This window comes from Strix aluco, chromosome 5 (assembly GCF_031877795.1).
Source record: "Strix aluco isolate bStrAlu1 chromosome 5, bStrAlu1.hap1, whole genome shotgun sequence".
In the NCBI taxonomy this organism is placed as follows: domain Eukaryota; kingdom Metazoa; phylum Chordata; class Aves; order Strigiformes; family Strigidae; genus Strix; species Strix aluco.
This window is the reverse complement of record NC_133935.1, coordinates 38,821,719-38,844,836: the sequence shown is the minus strand read 5'-3', so window position 1 is coordinate 38,844,836 and position 23,118 is coordinate 38,821,719. Positions and strand designations below refer to the sequence as shown.

General features: G+C 36.2%; 1 protein-coding gene across 1 annotated transcript in view; it reads right to left on the bottom strand.

Annotated features, from left to right (window-relative positions):
- Nucleotides 1-23,118, bottom strand: part of DCN (decorin) — a 39,911-nt gene that overhangs the window by 6,000 nt on the left and 10,793 nt on the right. The window contains exons 3-6 of the mRNA XM_074827081.1: nucleotides 12,936-13,048; nucleotides 2,754-2,967; nucleotides 2,464-2,577; nucleotides 1,173-1,266 (exon numbers count right to left, since the gene is read on the bottom strand). Of these exons, the coding sequence (XP_074683182.1) occupies nucleotides 1,173-1,266; nucleotides 2,464-2,577; nucleotides 2,754-2,967; nucleotides 12,936-13,048 (535 nt within the window). The remainder of the gene's footprint in view (nucleotides 1-1,172; nucleotides 1,267-2,463; nucleotides 2,578-2,753; nucleotides 2,968-12,935; nucleotides 13,049-23,118) is intronic.

The window sequence follows — 23,118 nt, the reverse complement described above, 5'->3', positions numbered from 1 at the left end:
ATTTCTCTGGAGGATGTTTCATTTTATACTAGCCTCTGTTATAAACAGTAACTGCTCCATAGTCCACTAGCCCATAATTGTGGTATTTTTATTTTTTCTTTAAAATCCAAGAGCAGACTTGTTTTGAGCAGGGATTAATCTGTGATCAAATACGAACATCAAACATGAGTTGAAATATCTTATTTTACAAGCTCTAGAAAGCTGTTCTAAGATTTACCACTTAGAATTGCCAGATTTGAGATACGTGTTAAGTTACTACATACTTCATTGCACTAAACTGCTGTTTGAGCTACTATAAACAGAGGTAGACTTAGCTCCTGTTGCTCGGTAATCTTCCTTTGTTTTCTGTTTTCTGCCTTCATTATGACAAACAGAATGATTAAGATGAAGATCCATGAATTAGATCAAGTAATCTGATTAACAGTCTTTTAGATCAATTAAACTTTTATTTTCATACAAAGCTTTAAAGTATCATAGTATTAAAATACCTTGTAGTAAAGGCCCATTTTAATATTTTAGCATGTTTTCTAATGTGAATTAATTCACAAATAATTGTGTATGTCTATAACTGCTCTTTGGGAATTCTCCTTATATTTTCCTACAGTAGAGAAATTTATTCAACAACACACAGATTAGCAAGATAAAATCACTCTGAAGAAATTACACTTTTTCATTTATATTGCATGATTATTTTTCTGCCATGTTCTGGACTCATTGCAGAGTTGCTTTTCTTGAGAAACAAAGGAAACACTGTTGCAAGAAGTTTTGGTTTCCATGTGCTTTTTTCCTGTTTCCAGTGTCCCAAGAAAACTGCTTAAACCAAAGATGGAAATACAGTGAAAGGACCATGGCAGAATAAAAAAATCTAATTGCTCTCTTTATCTTTCTTTCTTTCTTTCTTTTTTTTTTTTTTTTTTTTTTTAACTCAAAGAAACAGTTGTCCTGGGTATAGATAATTCATAATTGAAAACAGCTGGAAAGTGTTGTTAGAAAAAAAATTAAGTGTTTTTTTCTCTTAAGTCAGTACAGGAGTCCTTAGAAGCTTTTCCTGCTAAATTAGGTACTGCTTCAATGACAATAATACTCATGAAGCCCAGAATGATGTGTTCTAATTGTGTGTTGGTTAAAATTTCAACTAATATTTTATGTGAAAAGAAGAAATGAATTCTTACTTCGCCAAGTTAGTGAGTCCAGACAGACCTTCAGCATCAATTTTACTGATTTTGTTGCCATCAAGGTGAAGTTCAGTAAGGGATGGGGGAAGGCCTGGAAGAGAGAACACCATCAAATTATTTGATGAAACTGAATTATTACCTTTTTTTAAAGGACTTGTGTTATACTGAGGCTCTTTTATAGTAACAAAAAGACACAGCCAAGAAAGATTCACTGGATGAAACAAGAAACTTTCACAGTCAGGGAAACTGAAAACAGCCACTAACAATTTATTAGGCATGAAATAAGACCAAGCCCCTAAGGTCATCATAGAACAATTAATTCTTAAAAAGCAACCAAATGAAATTCTTCTTGGATATGAATTCTAGCCTTCATGATTATGTAAATGGGACATACATATTAGTGTAAGAGAAGAAGCCTCATTTTAGCCAGACTATCCACATACGTAAATCTACAAACATTTGGCACATAGATATTTAACAAATAAGAGCAGAAGAAAATGAGATTATAAAGATGAGGTAAAATAACTTTAGTGTTATTTTAGGTAAGGCACACAGTAGTTTTTAAATTCTGTTTATCAGGAAAAAAAACTTGGAACCAAATATTTTAACTATCTGAGGTACCTCAAAGGAACATCCAAAACAGGAAATGTGGGATGAAAGAAATAACAACTAGTATTAACTTTCAAAAAGTTTTCAGCTATTTCAAAACAATCTGTTGTCTGAAGTATGAATAAATTGAATATCATTTCCTCTGGATTGGAACCATTCTGTTTTGGTTTGTATTAATAGGTTATATTGAAGTTGTTCTTATCTTGTAGCAATTTGCAATGAAGTACTTCTAAAAATAGCAAATGTTTCTGTTTTGTATAGGTATAGTATTTTTTGCTTCAAACCCATAGACTTGTGGAAGGCTGATTTTATGCTTGTAGAACTTCAGTTAATTCTACATGAGTTTACATCTGTGTAGTGTTGATCAGGATCACCAACCAGGATTGGTGGGTGAAAACATTCTTCCACTATATTTCAGCTATGAGACAAGAAAAGCAAAATAACATAAAATAGCTTACTTGTGACAGTGCACCTCTTGTGGAGCTTCTCATACTAGAAAAACAAAATTTTCAAAACCAATAAAAGTCAACTGACCAGAAAATGAAATATTCAAATAATGGATATTCTAAGAACAGACTCAAAAGGCTTCCAAACTCTTTTTTTTTTTTTTTTTCCAGCTGACTAGAAGTCACTATATTATACCTGAGCAAATCTCTGAAATAGTAATTGAATTTCTTACCTTTTGGGATGCTAGTAATGTTGGTGTCTGCGATACGGATGTAGGAGAGCCTCTTCATCCCCTGAAAAGCTCCATTTTCAATGCCTGAACTCTTGATCGGGTTGGTGCCTAGTTCTGCCAAGAAAACATGGTTGTGAGCTGTGCTGAACCTATATCCTTTAGGTCAAAGCTAATTTGGAGGTACAATTTATTGGAGCATTGCTTGGCTTTCTACATAAACTCACGGACTGAACTGAAAACATCTTGGAAAAACACTGACTTGATTTTGTTATAATTTCTTATGGTCATACCTAAGACAATCACTTGATTCAGCCCGTTAAAGACAGCTTTCCTCAACTTGGAGATCTCATTCTCATGAGCCCGTATCTCCTGAAGAGACTTCGGCATGTTTTCTGGGAGTTCCTTCAGGTTGTTCTTGGACAGGTAAAGTCTTTCCAGTTTCTTCAGAGGAGCAAAAGCTAATGGACTTATTTTGCTGATTTTGTTGTTAACAAGGATCAATGCCTGTGGAGTAATAACGAAGAAGTTTTCAGATGATCACTAGGGAAATTATTTTAGGAATGAAACTTTTTAAAATTATTATTCTTTTCTAGAGTCTTTTGATACCTTTTTATGGGCAATCTAGTGAGCTGAAGAAAATGCAATGCAGTACTAAAAAAAATAGATTAAGAACTTCTGAAACTGTGAAAGATGAACAAGGCCTATATAACAAATACAAGTGTTATTTCATTGACGAGGTAGATTCAGCTTCTGTTAACATCCATAATTTATAACCAAGAATAAATACAACACTTCCATTTGAAAGCTGTGAAGAACAAGACATTCACATAAACCTAACATTACCAGATTTATTTAGGGTTTGTTTTTTTTTTTTTTTTACTCTTAGGATACTTTTATACCTTACCCATCATCACTCAACCTTCCTAACCAGTTTTTGCTGAACAGATGATTCTATGACTCAATACAGTGAAGGCACAGCCCAGCTTGATAAAAATATCATCACCTCTTTCCTGTTAGTCTTATAGAGTGCACTTACTAGATTTCTGTCTGATAATAACTTCATTTTTTCAGATAAATAATCTATTTTTTTGGCAAGCACAAATTGGTATGAAGGGGAGCAATTTGAAGCATCATACTCTTAAGTCCAGCAGTTAGGGATGATGGACCATTTTCATTATGCCTACTATGTAGGTACTTAATCTAGTTCTCACAACACTTGTGATATCTAGACTCAGGGTGACTCTAAGCAAATTAGCTCTCTACACAGTCAGAGGAGAAAGGCCTCCATGAAAGCTCTGTTACCTGTAATAGGTGGTCTCCATATGCCTCTGAAATTTTACATCATTGTTAACTGTCTTATTGACCAAAGAACCATAAAAAGGGAGGAGAAAGTCCCATTGCTGTCAGAACAGTAATGCAGCTAATAGAAAGGATTTCAGATATGATACGTATCGGAGTGAATCTCATAATTCCATCTGTTTGATACTACTTATCAGATTTACAGTTCTGCATGTTTATGCAGTGAATTAGGTAGGATGGGCTGTATAAATATAGATATAATATCTACTTATATTTATTACTAGAGAAACTACAGAGTACCATTTTTCACTAAATCTATTATGCTATTTTCAGAAACAGAACACAACAGTTGCTGCTAAACCACAAATTTTTATATTGTAAATACTATAGTTAACATTCAGTGCATTTTAATACACTTTTAATATTTTCAGAATTACACTTAAGTCTGTTTCTTGGAGGAAGACTGAGCATTCAACTCTTTCCACAATCGGTTAAGAATTAAGACAGTGCCAAGAAATGTATCATCACCTGTGACAGCACCTCTCCATCACGAAAACTGAAAGAGAGGTAAGAAGATAGTTTAAAATGGTATTTGACATGTGTTTTTTCCCTAATAGACTCCTCTTGCAGATCATCCTGAGCAATGTAAGCAGTGTGTTCTTTACATGGTTTCACTGAGTACAAGTAAAGCTGAGCATATCTGGTTTTAATTTTGTATGCTAGCTAGCAATAACATATTTGCAAGAGGAGGTAGAAAAGGTCAGTCACAGTTCAGCAGAGTATTTCCCTAACAATAATCCTCTCCCAAAATAAATATATTGGTCAGTGGAAGACATGGCCTCAACTCGCTTTTATTTGAGCCTGAGCTATAAGAACTGCCATGAGAACAACATGGGGTACACATGGCGTGTGGTTTCCTGCGTCATCATTGACAGAATTGTGATACAGATGTAGAGTCTGCCCATAGTGTAATACAGCTACCTGCACAATATTAGGACATGGGAAAAAATCCAGTTATTATGAGGGGTACAACTTGAATTATGCGGACAAGTGTCTGTCATTGGTTTTATCATAATAACAATAACTGAGCATGCAATTGCTAATTATGTTTTTTTTTTTTCTTAATTTTACCATGGATTTCTTTTCCATAGATCTCTAAGTCAACATTCAATGAGTTTAGACTCATCAGCACTTGAAATTTTTATCCTGCATCCTGCTTCTTACTGCTTCGTCATTTATTTCAGCTAAAAGTCCGTCTTAATTTTTTTTCTTTTTTATTTGGTTTGTTTTAACTTTGTTGCCTTTTAGATAAAAACTGTTTGGGCTATGATTATCACAACTGATGGTCTGATGTGAAATATTTCTTCCTGGAAATAGATAGGTATACATTCATCTAGACATTGCAATGTAAATATTCTCTGAGTAGTTGATGTTGAGGATTGTTACAGCTCTTCAGAGAAGAACTGACAGTCCTGAACAAAACCAGAAATTATCTAGGTATCTAGGATTAATCTGTTCTGCTTTGCCAATGCTTTGTCCTGAATATGATCATGTTATCTTGGGGAAACATAAAGAACTGTTGTTTTATTCAAACATCCAGAAAGTCTCTCACTTAGAAATGATGGTATCTATCAAAGGTATGCTTGAAAATACTGATTTGACAATGGGAATGTATGTATGGTGGTATAAGGTAAGAAGATATCACAGGCCTCTAGTTTTCAACTTTTTTTTGTACCAGAATATCATTTCCCACTTACACCCCACTCTGCAAGTCCCTGTTGTGCAGCTGTAAAGAAGAAAAAATAAACCCACACATCAGAATTTGCAAGAGAAGTTTTACTATCTCCCAGAGCAACAGCAAATGATGAGGATAACATACCAGCATAGCACCTGGCAAGCCATACCCCTGGGTTCCTTTCCCACTTCACAATAACTCTATTATATGCAAGACTTAAAGAACTAAGTTATTAGCCTTGGAGCAATGCTGTTTACTTTCCTCAGAATGTGCCCCATATGGTTTGAAAGTAACAAAAGTTAAAACAAAATAAAATAAAATTAAAAGCTCGGGGGAATTTAGAGGTTGGTGAAAACAGGAAGTAGAGGAGAAAATCCTAGGGAAAACATCTGCAGGCAGTGCTATTGAGGAAAGGATGTTAGGCAAACACACGCCACATGGACTAGCTATCCTGAATAAAGCCCACATGGCATGATGGGGCATTATATTCATCTTCTTAAAGGACATATAAAAAATTTGTGCTGGGCAAGAAGTACTCAGAAGGAAAAATAAAGGTCAACCTGAAAGTGCTGAAAGTGCTGGAGCCCTTGATAACACTTACAATGTCACAGATAGCACTTGCGATGTTGCTAGTATGAAATGATTTGGCAGAAATCTGCACACCTAGAACAGATCCACAGGAATTGATATTTTTATTCAAAAATCTATCTTCTTCCAACTTTCTATTTTTAGTGGAGGGAAAATGATATTTCTTTTAAAACAAATGTACTTCCCTCCGAAAAAAAAAGGAGTTGAAGCATATCACCTATTCACAATACAAAAGGCTGAGCACATGAATTACAGCTTTCAGCATGACCTGGTATGGGTGAGAAGATATTTAGCTATAGGCAAGAAGAGAGGAAAGAAAGAAAGAGAAAATAAAGAGGCGGAAATACATCAGGTATTAAAAACATCAGTTAGTCAGGTTTAGAGGGTTCATAGCAGTTTCCTATAGATAAGAGAAAAATTAACTTCCATCCTCATTTTTCTGAGATAAAGCCTTTTTCCCTTGTCATATATAGCACATAAACATTACACAGTAAACATTGACTCTGTTAGAATATTGCACTGTGGTAATACCTATGGACCACCTTATCCTGACTAGCAGTTTAGGCAGTGCTGAGAGAGGAAAAAAAATCCAAGTTTTGCTCCAAAGATGGCTTACATTTTACTGAAACACCTCTGGTACTAATGTAGTCAGAAAAAAAAAAATAAAAAAATCACTGTATGACAGGAATAGATGCTGGCTTCATGGAAGTCAGCATGAGTCTGGCCATTTAGCTCCCTCTGGACTGGTTTCTACCTGAAATATTTATTCCCAAAACAAAAAGGAGGATTCACAATTCAGGAAAAATTTGGAACACTTGTTGGCAGGTTTTTGTTAAAATACACCCTGACAAACTGCAGAGGAACCATGTGACAATCATGTAGGGACTAGCATAATGTTGTTCTCCTTGGCATTACCAAAAATTACAATTTCTGCCTTGTCTGGGGGCGGGGAGTAGGGGTTTGTATTTTTTGGAGTAATTTCATTATGTGAGAATCTCAGGGGATTGTTCTGAGGGGTTTTCATCCCTGTTTCTGTTCTTCTTAGTTTAGAATAGTTTGAAGCAAGACCCTTGCCAAAATCAGGAGTGAACTGCAAAATGATCAATAAATTGCTATCCGCCATAATACATAGTGATACATCTGTTTTGCCAGCTGGGAATGGTACTCTTACCTAACATCAAATCTTTAATGATGCATGCGTCCTTCAGGGTTTAAACTGAAAAGTCAATCCGCTGACCCGATGGAATTTCTTTAATTTCCTGGGTTATGTATTACATTATTACCTGGTTTTTATTACAGTTCTGCTAGGAACAGTAATGCCTTAAGAATTGTAAGCTCAGGAGTCAGGCATCCAAATAAAAATAATAATAAATTTCATCCTTTTTGTTTGCCTTATGTTTTTAGTTGTTAAGTCATACTCATAACCTGGACATGTAGTCAAGCTATTCTGCCAGTTTATTAGGAGTGGATGTACACTTAAGAAAAAAAACACAAAGAACACAAAAAATATAAAACAGAACTTGACTTTCTTCTCTAATTGTGTTATACCAGGACACAGAATTCTACTAAATAAGTATTCGTTTTAAAATTCATTTAAAAAATCATAAACATTGGTAAACTTGAAGGAACCAAGAGCTCCTGAATCCAAGGAGGTCTCTGAACAGAATTCCAAATGTTATGTCTCCTGAAGGGCCCACGTTCTACAGTTAAGGCAGGAAAAGGATAAAGGTATAAAAAACCCATGATGGTGCAATTATTCTTTATTTGTTGTTACTTAAATTCTTTGGTAGGGTTTGGCAGTAACCCTGCCAAACCTAGGATGAAGTGCACATAGCTGAGAAAGGCAAGGAAAAAGGGATGACATAAAAATAGTAGGAAAGAGATGAATGAAGTGTGAGGGAAGGAGATGGCAAGGCATTGAAACAACAGCCTGTCAGTATAAACGAAAGAAGGCTGTGGAAAGCAGTTTGATCACATCCACAGTACCTTGTTGAATAATCTCACAAAGCCAAGGAGCCTACTGCAGATCTAGTTTGCATGGTGTTTAAAATCTCACTAGTAAGTCTTGTGTAACATGACTTGCACAGATGACCAGGAAGCAGCTGGCTCTATGGTCTCCTGCTCCAGCAAAATATAATCCTAACTCTCTGGAGTTCTAGAGAATCTTTCAACCCTGTCCTTGTCTACTGAGGAAAGCATTTTGGTCATTCATTTTATCATAATTTACTTGTTTATTTTATTGCTGTATTCTATATTTTTTTTTTTAATTAGCTTAGTATGCTGACTCTCTCCAGAATTTTAAGGACCCCAGAGTATTTTCTTCTGTTTTTTTCCTCATATGAAAATATCTTTACCCTCTGCACATTAAAAATGAATTGCATGCATGTGGTGTGTTGCACTCGTTTCAGTGGAAAATCTTGCTGTGTGTTAAGCACAATGAAAAGGAGAGTCTGAGGAAATGACAGCTAAGAGGGTGCTTAGAGAGTTTCAAAAAGATTAACTTGAGTTTTTTCCTCAGAATATTTGTTAGAAACCTACAGCTGCACCAAGAGGAAAAAAACATTTTAAAAAGGTATCTCTCAGTCCTGTTAAGAATGTCTGCCCTTGATGATAGTGGGAATTGAGTTCAGAGATAGAATTTGTGAGTTCAGAGATAGAATCTGGACAGAGATATCTGTCTGGTTTTTGACAGTATGCTGGTGGTTACTGATTCTTCATTCTGTGATTTGCAGAGCATTATGTTTACTTAACTTCTCTTTTAATTATGCCAGGTAAAAGGGAACAGAAGTTGCAATGAGTCGTCAGAAGACTGTTCTTTCATTAATATTTTTTGATCTGTTAGGAGCTTTTCTGTATCCCTGGAAGATGTTCTTAAACTTTTTTCAGTTAGTCCAGGCTCTTGTCTTTCCACAGGGAGCTGCCTTTTGATTAAAAAAAAAGGAGTCCATGAAACTTTTCTAATGCAATACATCATTTTTCCACTTGATATTACTACAAAGAGTGTTTCAGTTTCTTTGCCCATACATTTACTGAATCCCTTAGTGTGGATATGGTCATAACGTGTGGATATGGTCATAACCTTAAGTCTCAATTTTAAATCTTTTATCTCTTTCATGTAGGTCTTTTCTTTCAGTATAAATACAACTGGGTTTAGCATTGTTGTATGCACAACCATGGCTTTGCATAGTTCTGCCAGCTTAGTTAAGCAATGTTCCATTTGATTTCAGTGCAGTCATCTTCTTTTGCTGTACTAATAGTGTGCCATCGAAAAATTCCTGTTGGAAATGCATGCCATCACTATTCTGTTGTTTGTGCTGTTACAGTGATCTAATACACAGTAGTCTCTTTTACCTCTTTTTCCAAGTGTCAGGCATTACGCTGGTTTGCTTTGGCTTTGCCACACAGCATGCAACTTCATGTGCTGTTTTTGTAGACTCCTCCTTCACTCTGCATGAGGGCTTACTCATGTAGTATTTTGGATTCTTTATTGTGTCCATGGGGTCAAAGTACTGTACTCTATCCAGAAGTGTCAGTCTGCCTGGAAAATTCTGACAGTTTCATAGAAGACTTTTTCCTGGCTTTTCCAATAGCACCTCTCTGATTGTTTTGCCACAGGTCTAAATCATAAGCAAGTTTCTATCAGACAGTTTTCTGAAATCACAAAACTCAGACACCGGCCCTAATAAAAGTCTGTCTTCAATTTTTTCCCTATTCTCCCAAGTCCTCTGGTAAAAAAATATATCTTATCTTTCATTTTTAAATAGTCTGAAGTCTCACTGAGTTTTTATAATACAACATTAATAGTTTAGTAACTTTTTCCAGGATAAATTTAAAATTATAAAAATATCAAGTGCACCGAAACTGTTGACTCTGGTGTTTTCTGGCAGGCATCTATTATTTGCAGATAAATATTCCCTTAGTTGCATCCTTTTCTAGTTTCTTGACATATTTCCACAGCTGCAAATTTTAACTCTTCTTTTACCTACTCAGGAAAATTTTCTGATACAAAGAATATTTTTGTAGGTACTAATTTCTCTTTCATTTCTATTTCCATGTGTTGTGCACTCAGAGCATAAGCAGTTCCATTTGTGCTGAAATAGAAGCCACAGGCAAGGTATAGGTAGATCCTTTCTTTTTTCCTTACTTCATCTGGTTTTCAGTACAACTTGAACTTTAAGTTCAACCCAACTTGTTCACGAAAATCTCTTCTAAAACTATCACACCTATGGTTGGTGATGTCTATAGGAGTTAAGAAGGAATTTAAAAGGAATATTCAACAGGATTAAACTGAATATACTGTTAATTTCTTTCAAGATCTGTTAAATTTGGAATTTAAGGAATTGTTCCCTTAAGTAATCACTTCATGCAGTTGTTAATAATTTTAGATTTTGGAAAAATAATACTGATAATTTATGTAGATCTTCCTGTTTTAGTAGCATATAAGAAAGTTTAGTAAAATCTAAGAAGTCTAGAAACTTTTGAACATCACACTGTCAAATGCAACGCTAACATAAGCCATGTTTATCAGGGAATATGATTAAAAAGCAGACACACACATATACGTCCTTAAAACAAAAGTGACGATGGAGCTCTGTCAACAACAAAGCTTTTGAGTTATATTTATCTAAAAACAAAAACCCTTTCACTATCACCCTGAAAAATATTTAATTGTAAGGTGTGGAATGGGAATCATTCCCAGATATTACACAAGAAGAAGAATGTTGCCTGCTGAGAGTAAAGATGGTGCCTATTTACATAAATGTACTTCGTGAGTAAATTATTATTTTAGGGAGTAGATGAGAGGATTGGGTTTTGTTCTTGAGTAAATCCAGGAAAACTGCATGGTTTTGAAGGTTATTTGTAAAACTTATGTTACTGTTATCACTCTTCTGTATAATTTCCACTGGTCCCCTGTACTGGAAACTTTTGGGAGTAAGACAAACAAATAATCTCTTCCGTAAAGAGTTACCTATTTAATTCACTATTAAATTATATCTGCTGTAATAAAAGAAAGAAAAAATTTCCATAGAGTTAATCTCAATGAGATGACATAGTTTACAACAGCTTAACTCACATCAGGATGTATGACAGACCTGATCTGAGTGCTAAGTAGGCAGAAGTCACTGGGGGCAGTGCTTTTCATCTGCAATACCATGCTCTGACTCATTTCATGCAGTGTCATGAAGAAGGATTGCAAAAAGATTAATTTCATTGACAAGATTTTTCTTTTTTTTAGCACCTTGCAGATGATCTTCACTGAAAACACAGGACTTCTCTCTAAGGGGGAAGAAAACCAAAACAAGTGGGCAGAAATTAGGATGTCAAATCTCTTCAGTAGCCAAGCAGAGGAATTGAATAAAAATTCTGGGCCACAAGTCATCTCATTCTAAAACCAAGTCAGATGAAATGTGATGTAGAAGCTCCTACTTCTCTTTGTTAACTGTAGAGGTTATCTATGTAATTTGCTCAAGTACAGACACCTATGTTAAAATTAGATGACATGGACCTCATCATGATTCACTCATGCAGCTCCTTCCACTATGGACAGACTGGCATTGTACCTATTCCTAGGAACTTTTAAAAACATTTCTTCTTTCTGCTGCATTAAAAAAAACCCAAAAAACCCAAAAAAACCCAACCAAACAAAAAAAACCCAAAAAAAACCCCAAAAAAACTTAAGAGATCATTTGGAAGTAATTAAGGAGATAAATGTTTATATGATTTTTTTTTTCCAAGTATGAGTGACTAAATGAAGATTCTTGTTTGAAACAGTGCTTGCTTGGGTGATGGCATGGGCATCATGAACAGATAAAAAGTGAGAGTTGGCTTCTTGATTGTGAATGAAAACAGAATAGAAAGGCTGTGAAGAGCCAGGAAAGCAAAGCCAAGTAGTTTATATTGGTTATGATCAAAAAGGATCAAATGGAATAATATGCAGAATAAATTGAGCTGGTAAAAGGCTAGAAAAATAATATTTTCAGAAATATGCCTGAGTTGGGGTATTACTTTCAAAGGCAGAGAAGTAATAGCTTTTTTCTAATCTGGAAAGAAAGAGATATTTCAACTAAATTGAGGCAAGACTATGAGGTATGAATTTTAAGATGTTGATAAAAAGTATAGAAATAAGGGAGTAGGACCTCAGACAGAAAAACAAAAATTTGGAAACACAGGAAGGTAGTTGTCTGACGGAAACTTGGAAGAGAAGAGGTGAACCAGAAAGAAGGGCAGCCACAGAAACCAGGGAAGGAAAATATTTCAGCAAAGAGGAAAACAGACAGCAGTGTTGGAAGAGACTTGTAGGTAAAGGAGGATGAGGAAGGAGTTTTGCTAGGAGAAGGTTATTGCAAAAACACAATTTCATTGTAGTGCAGGGGGCAGAAGATTGATTTGAAAAGATTCTTGAACTAAAATTAGTACAGAAAAACTGCTGACAAACATGGTATATACAAATCTTTGTGAAGTCAGAGGTAGGAGGGGAAGGAATACAGTAATAAGTGAGTGATGTGGCAGGGTTGAGATGGATCTGCTTTTTAAATAGAAATAATCAAGCCACTGTGCCAAAGGGACGAAAACCATAAATAAATAGGTGAGAGGATTTATGATGGACATCAGGAGACTGACTGGACAAGAGACAGGTATGAAGAGCTGAAAAGAGATGAGAAACTTCTGTGGTATGAGAAGAGTTTGCAGGAGGGGAATGGGAAAGGAAATAAACAGGCTGGGCTGGTGGAGGAAGATCATAGAGTATTTCATCAATTTTCCTTAAAAACCTGAGTACCAGGCCAAAACCACATTTTCTGCCCTTTTTTTTTTTTTTTTTTGGCAAATACTATTTCATTTATACACTTACATGAAGATTCTTCAAGTTCTTGAAATCTCCTTCTTTAATTTCAGTGATTTTGTTGTTCTGTAAGTCCAGCAGAGTTGTGTCAGGAGGAAGGTCTTTTGGCACTTTTTCCAGACCTAGGAACAGTGAAAAGAATAAACAATTGACTTTGAAAGGAACTTTAAACAGGGGTCAGTACTTTTCTTAGCAGCATTTACCTTTCAGTAAACGCCATTTCTAGAACTCATTTCCTGAAGAAGCTTATGAAGACTTATCTGAAAGTGTTTCTGTCTCCAGCCAGTCAAAGGGAGTTTTATTTTGCTATGTCAAATCAAAATTTATTTATTGATATTTCCATTATACCCTTTTCTGAGAATATATCTGAGTTATAGCTTGAAGCAAAGGACTGAATTTGAGAAAATTATTTCTAACACATTTAACTCCGCTGAATTGTGTGAATAAATATTCACACTTTTAGAAGAAGGAAGGTATTTATTAATTTCATTGTGTGTTAGCTTTTGTAGACAGAGAACATTTCCTGCTCTTTAAAAGATAGTAGGCTTTTTTGAAAGAATTACGATAGTTAATTATAATCATTGTTTGTCAGTAACTGAATAACTTGCAGTAAAGTCCACCTTAAAAAAAAAAAAACAACCAATCCACCTCCCCCCTTTTCTTTCATCTGAAACTGTCCAAGTTTTCTGGAGAACAAATCTCTTGGTTTCACTACAACTGCCAAAAGAACATCAGACAGTTTAAATTAAAGACTCTCTTTGGGACTATTTTCTGAATAGCTGATATGTAAGTCCGATGAAGTCATGGAAATGAAATTATTTAGTGTTAAATAACACTTGCTTTACCCAGATTTCCTTTCATACTGTGACTTGGAATAGAGCAAATCTTTTATAGTCATTCTGATTTACCACAAAATTAAAATGTTCTTTCCTAACTAGATTTTTTTTTTTCTTAATAGAATGTGAAATGCTAAATGAATGGTTGGTAGGAAAAATTTATAGACACTAATAAAGTTCTATATGGGCATCTAACAGAAGTGGATTCCTCTGATAAAACAGCCTTTTTACCGGTAAAGTTTTTAACAAATATTTCTGAAGCTATATTTGAACTCTCCTGGGAAAGATCTGTCTGCAAGTATCACCAGTGTCTCCCGAGTATGATGGTGGACTGCATGATATTGTTCTCAGATGAAAGATATATATGTATACATATTATCCTTTTAAACCTATATATTTTAATCTCAAACATGGCATTGCAAACACAGTGAGATACATTTGCCCATTGATAAGATATACTTTGCACACAAAGCTTGTGAATTCTCTGTTCTTGGAGATTCTCAAAAGCTGACCGGACACAGCCTTAAGCAACCTGATCTAGCTGACCTTGCTTTAGCAGGGTGTGGACTAGACAGTCTCAAGAGGTGACCTCCAAACTCAACAATTCTTTGATTCTGTGATGCTTAACATTCATCACAAATGTGTTTTCACACCTCGAATGTAGGTTTCTCTGTCAAAATCTAATGTTAAACAAACTCCCTTCTCTTTCAGTCCTTTTGAGAATATAGATACATATATAGAGAGAGCGAGAGTCAAAATATGGTTGGATCTTATTTGGAAGGATTATGGTAAACCATGAAATCCTTTTAACCTACATAAAGAGCACTGTTCTATAGTTACTACTATAAAACTTCACCATAAACTCTAGAGAGGCCACAGTGATGTGTACTGGAGCTTTTTACTACAATTAGTGACACAGTAAGAATTCACTACAGACTTGACCATATTCTTAAAAATATCTGCATGCAGATGAGGTCTTTAGGTGCCTGGTCTGAATCTTCCAAAGTGGTGAGCATCTCACAGATGCGTCTGTGTCTGTTACTGCTGTTCTGTGCTTAGCAGATTCTGGGAAAAAGATTGCTTCTTTAGTTATCTCTATATGGGTGCAGGAGACCTAAACTTTTGAAAAGTGTTTGCTTCTTTTAATCTTACTTTTGAATTGGTAATATTAGTCTGAATAGAACATATCTGGTTGTCCTATCACTGAAAAAGTTTGGTTTCTGAATTTAAAAAACATCCCACTCTTTCAAATTTGTTTTCCCACCCATAAGTTTGCTAACATTAGCTAAAAAATTATTAAAATATTTGGATCTGATATTTATTAATACTGAGTACTCTATAGATTAACCTGGCTGAGTTTTAATCACACCAGCATCCAAACTTTTAAAAAGTACAATCATTCAGCCTGGGATGAATTAGTAAAAGCTTCTACCATACATAATATGACAAGAGACAAAGCTCAGATCTCATCCTGTTTACCTTACTGATACTCAGTGCATGAATATATGACACAGATTAAGATTCTTCATATTACTAAGATAACCTTTCCTCATTCAGGAGTAGACTTCATTTTTACTGAAGGCAGTTGCAAAACCTTCATTACTTTCAGCAGTGTCGGACTAAAGTTCCAAATATATAAAAATGTGATACTGTATAATTTGTATGTTGGTTGTCTTTGGACAGTTTCTGTCCTCAGCGGGCAGGAATGATGTCAGCAACTAAAAATTCTTTCCCAAAAAAGCACCACTTTTTCAAGACCATAATTTTGTTATAAGAAGTTCTTACAGTCTAGCAACTTTTATAGCATTTTTCACATATAAATACAAAAAAAGGTTTAATTACTTCTATTCAAAGTAATATTACTATGTTCTGGTTGTCAGTACATTTATATTAGGCTAGTATCAGTAAGTAAGTGCTTATGGCAGAAACTAGGGCACGAGAGCTATACAGCTGTCCTTTATGTGATGTCCTTGGAACATACTTTGTAGGAACACTTGGATTGCCAGTGAAGGGATAATTTGCCAGAGACTAAACTTCAAACTAGATTTCCAACTCTACATTTCAGGCTTCACACATCAGCTTCTAAAAGCTCAAGTGTTATCCCAGAATAAGATAGAACTGATAGTTTCTCTGATTAATAAAGTTAAGCTTTAAATGTTTCGTATTATAACAATAAGACAAATTCAATAATCAGATATCCATTTGTTAAAACTGATTTATAAAAGCTTCCTATCTGTGCTAGAAATGAGAAGGACATACAATACAGTAATTAGCTTTGCACGCAAAGAATATAATTGCCATCCCTTAAAGTGTTAAAACTTGTTTTATTAACTATCTCATGTATATTCTGTTATACATTTCCTGAAGCTGTTTTTAAAAATGTTTCAGAAAAGAGCTATAGAAATTATATTTGATTTTTTTCTTGACTTGTCTGACTTTTGAAGAGCAAAGCATAGAGTACGGAATGCACCCTGGGTGCTGGAGAGACATTGCATTATTATTCTGTAGTTTAGTACATCCTCAAGCTGAAAGCTACATCAACTGGAGCTCTCCAGTGGAGGAAGAGCTTATAAATGGGTGGATCTGGACACTGCCTTGTAAAATCAGCAGCTAAATAATTCAAGACTAAACTGTGTTTGAGGTGTGGACTGGATCCAACTGTTTCACCACTTGTCACATCCAAACTGGCTTCAAGAGCTGTGCTTCAGCTTGCAGGTCCAGGTGTCTAGGTAGATGTATCCCCAGATAGATACATGTAGGAGGAGCATTTAGTGCAAACTAGTCCTTGTGCTGGCGATTCCCTGCCTGGAGAGCAAATCTTCAAACTTTTTTGGTCAGGACAGGTAAATAGCCAGCCAGTTCAGATGAATGGGGGGGCCTGAACTAGCATGACAGCATGACCAAATTTGAAACAAATTGAGAAAATTGTAATCCCACTAGAAACTGAAATGGCTCTTGGCTCTTGGGATAGCATTACTATTTCCCAGGAGGATTTTCTGTTTCCTCTGTCCAGGAAACTGAGTTTAGAAGGGAACTGTGGGCTGTCCTTACTAGTCATTTCTGAGAAACTCAAGTGATGCCTATATATTTCTGAAGCCATGTTGTACAGTATGACTGCATGTTCACCTACAAATGCCTTTCAGTGAAATTTATGTAATGTCAATTGAAAGGGGAACTGATGTTGGAAAATGTCAATTGAGTTACCTCTTAATCATTTTAAGAACAGTTTACACAAGTATTCCAGCTCTTGGCTGTGGTCTTTTATATATTAAAGATTGCTTCTTAAAAAGTCATATGAAAATCTCATAGCAGTCTGGATTTTTATATGCATAATCAGTGCTACAGTTTGGTATTCAGTTCCCTGAAAATATTTCAGGCCTCTAGTTCCTAAAACTAACTTACAACTGATTAAAGATTTAGATTCTTCTGCGTTTCCCACCGTATGTTACATTGAAAATACATGTCTTCATTTATTTTGGTTGAACAAAACTAAGTCAGTTATTATTTAAGTTGGTAAATAAATTTTTAAAAATTCTACTTATTCACAAGTAAATAGAAATTATATAACTCCACTCTTCCAAAATTTTTGTTTACACTGAAATTAAGACCTAAAGATTCTGGAAATATAAGGGATGTAATAAACCAGTTCATGTATCCTTAGTCATAAAGACCATTTCAATTTGCACTAAAATCTGTCTTTGGGAGAAATCATGACTTTCTTATAGAAGCTGAACAGCCATCATTTCCTGCAGCACAGGTCAGATCTGTATTATTCTCTTCACATTTCTATAAGTAGAAATTTTCTTCTGTTCTACATTATCAACTTGTAGCACTCAATTATTCCCACCAGTGTACATGTATGTGTGTAAAAATGCGTGTATATGAAAACACATAAAGAACAGAATATGCCACAGAACTACAAAATGGGGGGAAAAAAAAAAAAAAAAAGTGTGTAAGTAAGCTTGAAATATTTCCTTTTGTTAGTCAGGATCAGCTGAACTTTTATCATCCCCAGCAGAAGTTTTCCTAACAAGTTGTTACACCACAGATTTTTGGATTAACAAACCAACCAAAACGTATTCATCAAAATCCAGCAGAGATGGACCATGAACAGATTTCTTTCATGCAGACAACAAGGGCCCACACTCACTTTTGGAAGCACTGAAAGGCTCATCTACAGTCACCTAGAAGATGTTTGGTGGGGAGAAGTTAACAGGACCAGGAATCGCTCCTTAGTGGGAGGATGGAGAAGAAAGTAACTTTGCAGAAATCAAGCTTGTCTCTGTGGGATCTTATCTATGTGGGATGTAGTTTTTTCTCATAACTTCTTAAACAAATTACAGTGTCTGGCTGTTTAGCTGTGATTGCCTCACCTCCTGGAGAGGACAGAAGTCTGATGGGTCTGGAGATTTCATGAGACCAGAAATTAGGCAGAGAAGAGCCAAGGCTGGTATAATTCAGTCCTTATCCAGTCCCTGAGAGAGCAGCAATCAGTGGCCAGCCATCTCCTGTGTAGCACTGCACTAGCCCAGCTAGCATATGCTGCCATTTAGGCAGACAAACAGGTGTAAGAGATGTAGCAAGGATTTGGGAATATTGTGAGGACCAAGGAAGGTTAGGGGGTTTGGTATACAAGACAGGCTTTATTACTTTTGCAGCTGGAGGAATAACCTGCTCAGCTACAGGAGCTGTGATCAAGTGGCTGTGGAATTGTTTAACCCACAAAAGGAGAAGGGTGGCTTTTGAACCCTCCTTGCTACAAAGGGGTTCCAGTCCACTGTTTCAGTTTCTCAGCAGTGAGAGCCAGAAGTTAGTCTGCAACTTGGCATGAAGCCACATTTCTGCTGAAGCCATACGACTATGCAGTAAAGGAATGCCAGATTTATGGGGCCAGTGAGGGAGACTAAGCAAATGGGAGTCTGAGTCTGTAGCCCAGAGACGAGGACACTTCCCTGAGAATTGCATCCTTGCAACACTGAGACCACATAGTCAAAATAACAAATATGTGAACAGTGCCAATTATAAACAACTTTAACAATGCAACAGAACTAATGGTTTGATTTTTTTGCTTGTTTGTTTGGGGTACTTTGGGGTTTTTTTTCTATCCATTTTACAACAAGCAGGAATGGAACTTATTCCTCTGAATAAACCTTACCGTCCTCAGCTGCAGAGAAGGGGTCAAAAGGCAGAGCGACATCTGAACACTGCAGCTCAGATACATGTGTTATTACATTGCAACATTCACAATTATTATCACAGGGGCCATAAAATGGGGCTCTTTTCCAGACTCTCAGTTTCCACAAACAGCTGCTGCCATCTTAGGAATTTGGGTTGAGCTACATTAATTCCCAACCGTGATCATCAGCAGCGGCTCTCCCGGCGGAGGCAGCCTCTCCAGCAGCTGCCTGTGCTGCCTGTGCACGCCGCTGCGTGCTCTCCCCTGCTCCAAGCCCTGCTCTGCTCCATTCCACTGATGGGCAGCAACCCTTCCCGTGGGTGAATGCATTTAGTAAAGCCCTGAGTGGACTCTGAGGTGAATGAGGCAAATGGCAAGCTCACAGGGTCAGGATACGTAGTCATGGAAAATAACAGGACTCAAGGACTGCTTTCTGGAAGGATGGCAAGGAGCTTAAGAGGGCTTTGAATGCCTTGACTTAGAAAAGTTCACTGACTCTTTCCCAGGCTATGTGCTTCAGTATTTACTGGAAATTTGTTCTCTGTTGTGTGGGATTTCCAAAAGGAGTAATTTCATTATTTGCATCCTACCATCCATAAAATAAGAAAAAATTGCCTTTCTCTACAAAGAAGTATCAGCAGCCTCCTTCTCTCTCCCCCTTTCAAAGTAAAAGTTTGCTCTCCACCTTCCCCTCACTTGCTATGAAATCAGCAGTGATAATTTTTTTCCTAAGAGATATAAAAAAGCAGTGTCCATTGGAATACACGAGACTCTCAAATTACATCTTCTTAAAGGTGTTTCACAACTGTTTTCCAGACTTTTTTTCTGCTCTTCAGTCTATATGACTCACCTTCCATTAAAATCCATTTTGGACTTATTTTTATCACAGATTATTATTTTTGTATACTTTTGACCCTTCCCATAGGAAGGAACAAGAAAATGAACTCCATCCCCTGCTGAGGTGGCCTCTCACAAAGGCAGACCTACTGATATCTTACTACACTGGGGTTTTTTTCCAAACGTTTACAACACTGCTTCCCAGAACAGAGTGAGGAACACAGAAAAATAGAAAGAAATTCACACATTCTAATCAAATGCCTAATTCTCCATTATGATAGTACTAATAATTATAAAGGCCCTAGCAAAGGTTTAAAAATGAATGCATTGCTTTAACTGCTCTTTTCCATTTCCACTCACTCCGTAGTGAACACATATTTCAAAGTATAACGGATATTGCAAGCTACAGATGTTATGAATTATTTTTCAGTGCTAGTCACATTTTTGGTATGTATATATTCAGCCTCCTGGCTCCAAAAGCTAATACCTAAGAGTAATGATATATTCTTGAAACTAAAACTCAAACAACTTTTATTTTTGCATTCTCTCTAACTGACTTTTCATTTCAAAGGTCTGGAAGGTATATGCCTTCTCAAGAAGCACTGAAGTATTTCAAAAAGGCAAAAAAAATTCTGAAATAATCATCAGACTTCAGGGATTAAGACATTAAGTAAAAAAACCCAAAATATTATGAGTTTTCTGAACTCCTAGCTAGCTTTACATTTCCCACTGTCATGGTTACAGACATTAAACATCCCATCAGAGAACAGCAACTGTCCAGTGTGATTCATGCAATCTGCCAGCACCGTGTGCACAATGGCCTTAGTCAAAGTGGATACAATGCAGATGTACTATCTATGAGTACTCATGCATTAAGGTGAAACATTTATTTCTTACAAGTATTTTACAGTAGTCAGAAGAGAGCATTTCAGTGACTCAGAAAAGTGAGCATTATCTAATGAATTACATTTTGAATGATTCTTTGGAGTAATATAATTTGATGTTTGCCTGCTTCGCAGTTTAAGCAGCAGGCAACAGATGAGAAATTAAGGATAGGTCCCTCAATCTTTACTTTGGGATTTACCAGCATTAGCACTAACATAATGCAGTAGCCATAAAGAGTCATTTGGGGGGGGCAATCTTCTCTGGTTTCAAGTAAACTTACCCCTTCCTGTTCTGACCGCATTTTTATTGCAGAGCCCTAGTTTTATTATGACCTGAGGGCAGAGATATGTTCCTGGTTATTTCAGATACTTCTAAACATAACATGACCATTTTTCATAAATGATGTAGGATTGTTTTCAACTACTTTGGCGCAAGCAAACAATGGAAGGATCTGCTGTGACTGTGTCTGGACATAGTAAATAACATTTAAATGAATGTTGGGAGAGAATTTTCTGACTGAATAGGGGTGTCTGCAGACCTGCTAGTTCGCTCTTTCTACTAGATGATGTTGTATATATCCTTGTAAGTCTTAGATATTTTTGCTTTGTTATTTATTTATTTTGTTAGTCATTTAGATGTTCCCCAGGTCAGCTATCACTCTAACAGTCATCTCCAGCCCAAACGATATAAAATCTCTGCCACAGAGTGAAAGAATAAAGAACAGAAAATAAATTTTGTCCCCTAACCCTGAAACCTGCAAGATTTTAATTCAGTTCTTAAATGCCTTCTTCCTTTTTCCCTTTCCTGAATCTGAAACTTTCTATACATCTCCTTTTTAACCATTTCTGTTATAGCTTCCCTTGAAAAAGCAAGATTTTCCCTTTCATGTTCATACTATACCCTCTTTCCTTTTTCTTTTATGGGCTGCTGCTACTATGCAAACCTTATTCGTACTGTTCACCTTTCCTTTCCCATTCTTACTTCCCAGTGGTAAAGGATCAGTACAATCCTCCCAGTTGAAAGGTGTGCAAATAAAGCTGAAGAACTAATTGAATTTACGGAAAGAAATGGCATCAGAGCTGAATGATAACACAGCTTTCTAGTCCTGTTTGGCTTACTCACTTATGCATTTGCTCCTATACCTCTTAGGCAGAGGTATTCAGCAAAGAGTTTGGTTGTTGCACTACTACAACCACTCTTCTTCCATGTCACCCTAAAATATGAATTCATTGAGAGCCTGTTTAGTGTTCAAGGCCCACACTCAGGCAGTAGATGGGAAAACATGCACTCCAGCATAGAAACTGAGGTCATCCTAGGCTTCCACATTTTAGGTGGTGCAGGAGGTACAGGCAGAAACTGGTTCTGAGATGACCTATTGCACATCTCTATTGTGTTAATGATGTATTACAGAACCAGACTATAGCACCATTTACAGTTGCACGTTTTAAATGCTGTAGCATTTCTATAAATAATTTGTCCATTTGTTGTTTTGCCATTAAATCCCTGAAGTCACCGTGAAATTAGGTGGGCAGAAAAGGCTTCTTGTTTTCACTGCTTTTTTAAATATGAGTATTTATTGCATTCTTATTGAAATTAAAACTGCAAGCATCCTCTCTTTAACAGATTTTTGTAGCAACTCAGAGCAGTCCAAATAGAACCCAGGAAACAAACAGAAAGCTGTTACGGCATGCCGTCCTGGGTGCTCTCTCACTTAAAAGCATGCATACAGAGAGCACACAAATTCTTTAAATAATGTTTTTCACCTTTTTCATTCCCTATTGACTGTCTAAGAAGTTTGCAGTAGAGTTGCCTATATAGGAAATGTCACCCTGCTAACAACAGGATCATTTGTACAAAGCTGTTGCAAGTCCTGTAATTGGTCCCATAAGTTGAAAACTACAACTTGAGCCCCTCACCCCTGAAAAAAAACCCATGCAGACATGATGCTTGATCTTAAGGTCCCTTTGTGTTTGTGTTCATTGCTTCCATCCCTTTCCTTGCAGAGAAGCCAATGAGCAACTTCTGCTCCATCTATCTACTTTGTATTCATAGTGTAAAGGACAATAATGCTCTCTGTGAATGAGCCCTTAAATATAATACAACCTCAGAGATCTAGAATTCCAGCATTTGTCAATATTGTTTGTAAGGGCAGGCATGTAAAGCAGGAGAAATAAGTTTTTTAAAAAAATCAATGTATTTTGAAGGTTATATTCCTAGATTTGAACTTTAAGAAAAGATAAAAGTATATTCAGAAAAATGCTTTTTTCCCTGTAACCTGATTATCTTCTTTTGGTCCACTTCTTTTTGCTCACATGACAGATCCAGGACATGGGTAAAGCAAAGTACAGACCAGTGAGTCCAAAGTGGTTGAGGGGACATTCTCAAATCTGTGTTAGAGAGAGGTATTTTGAAAATCTGCTTAAAACTAGTATCTTTTCTAAATACTGTGGTAACTGGA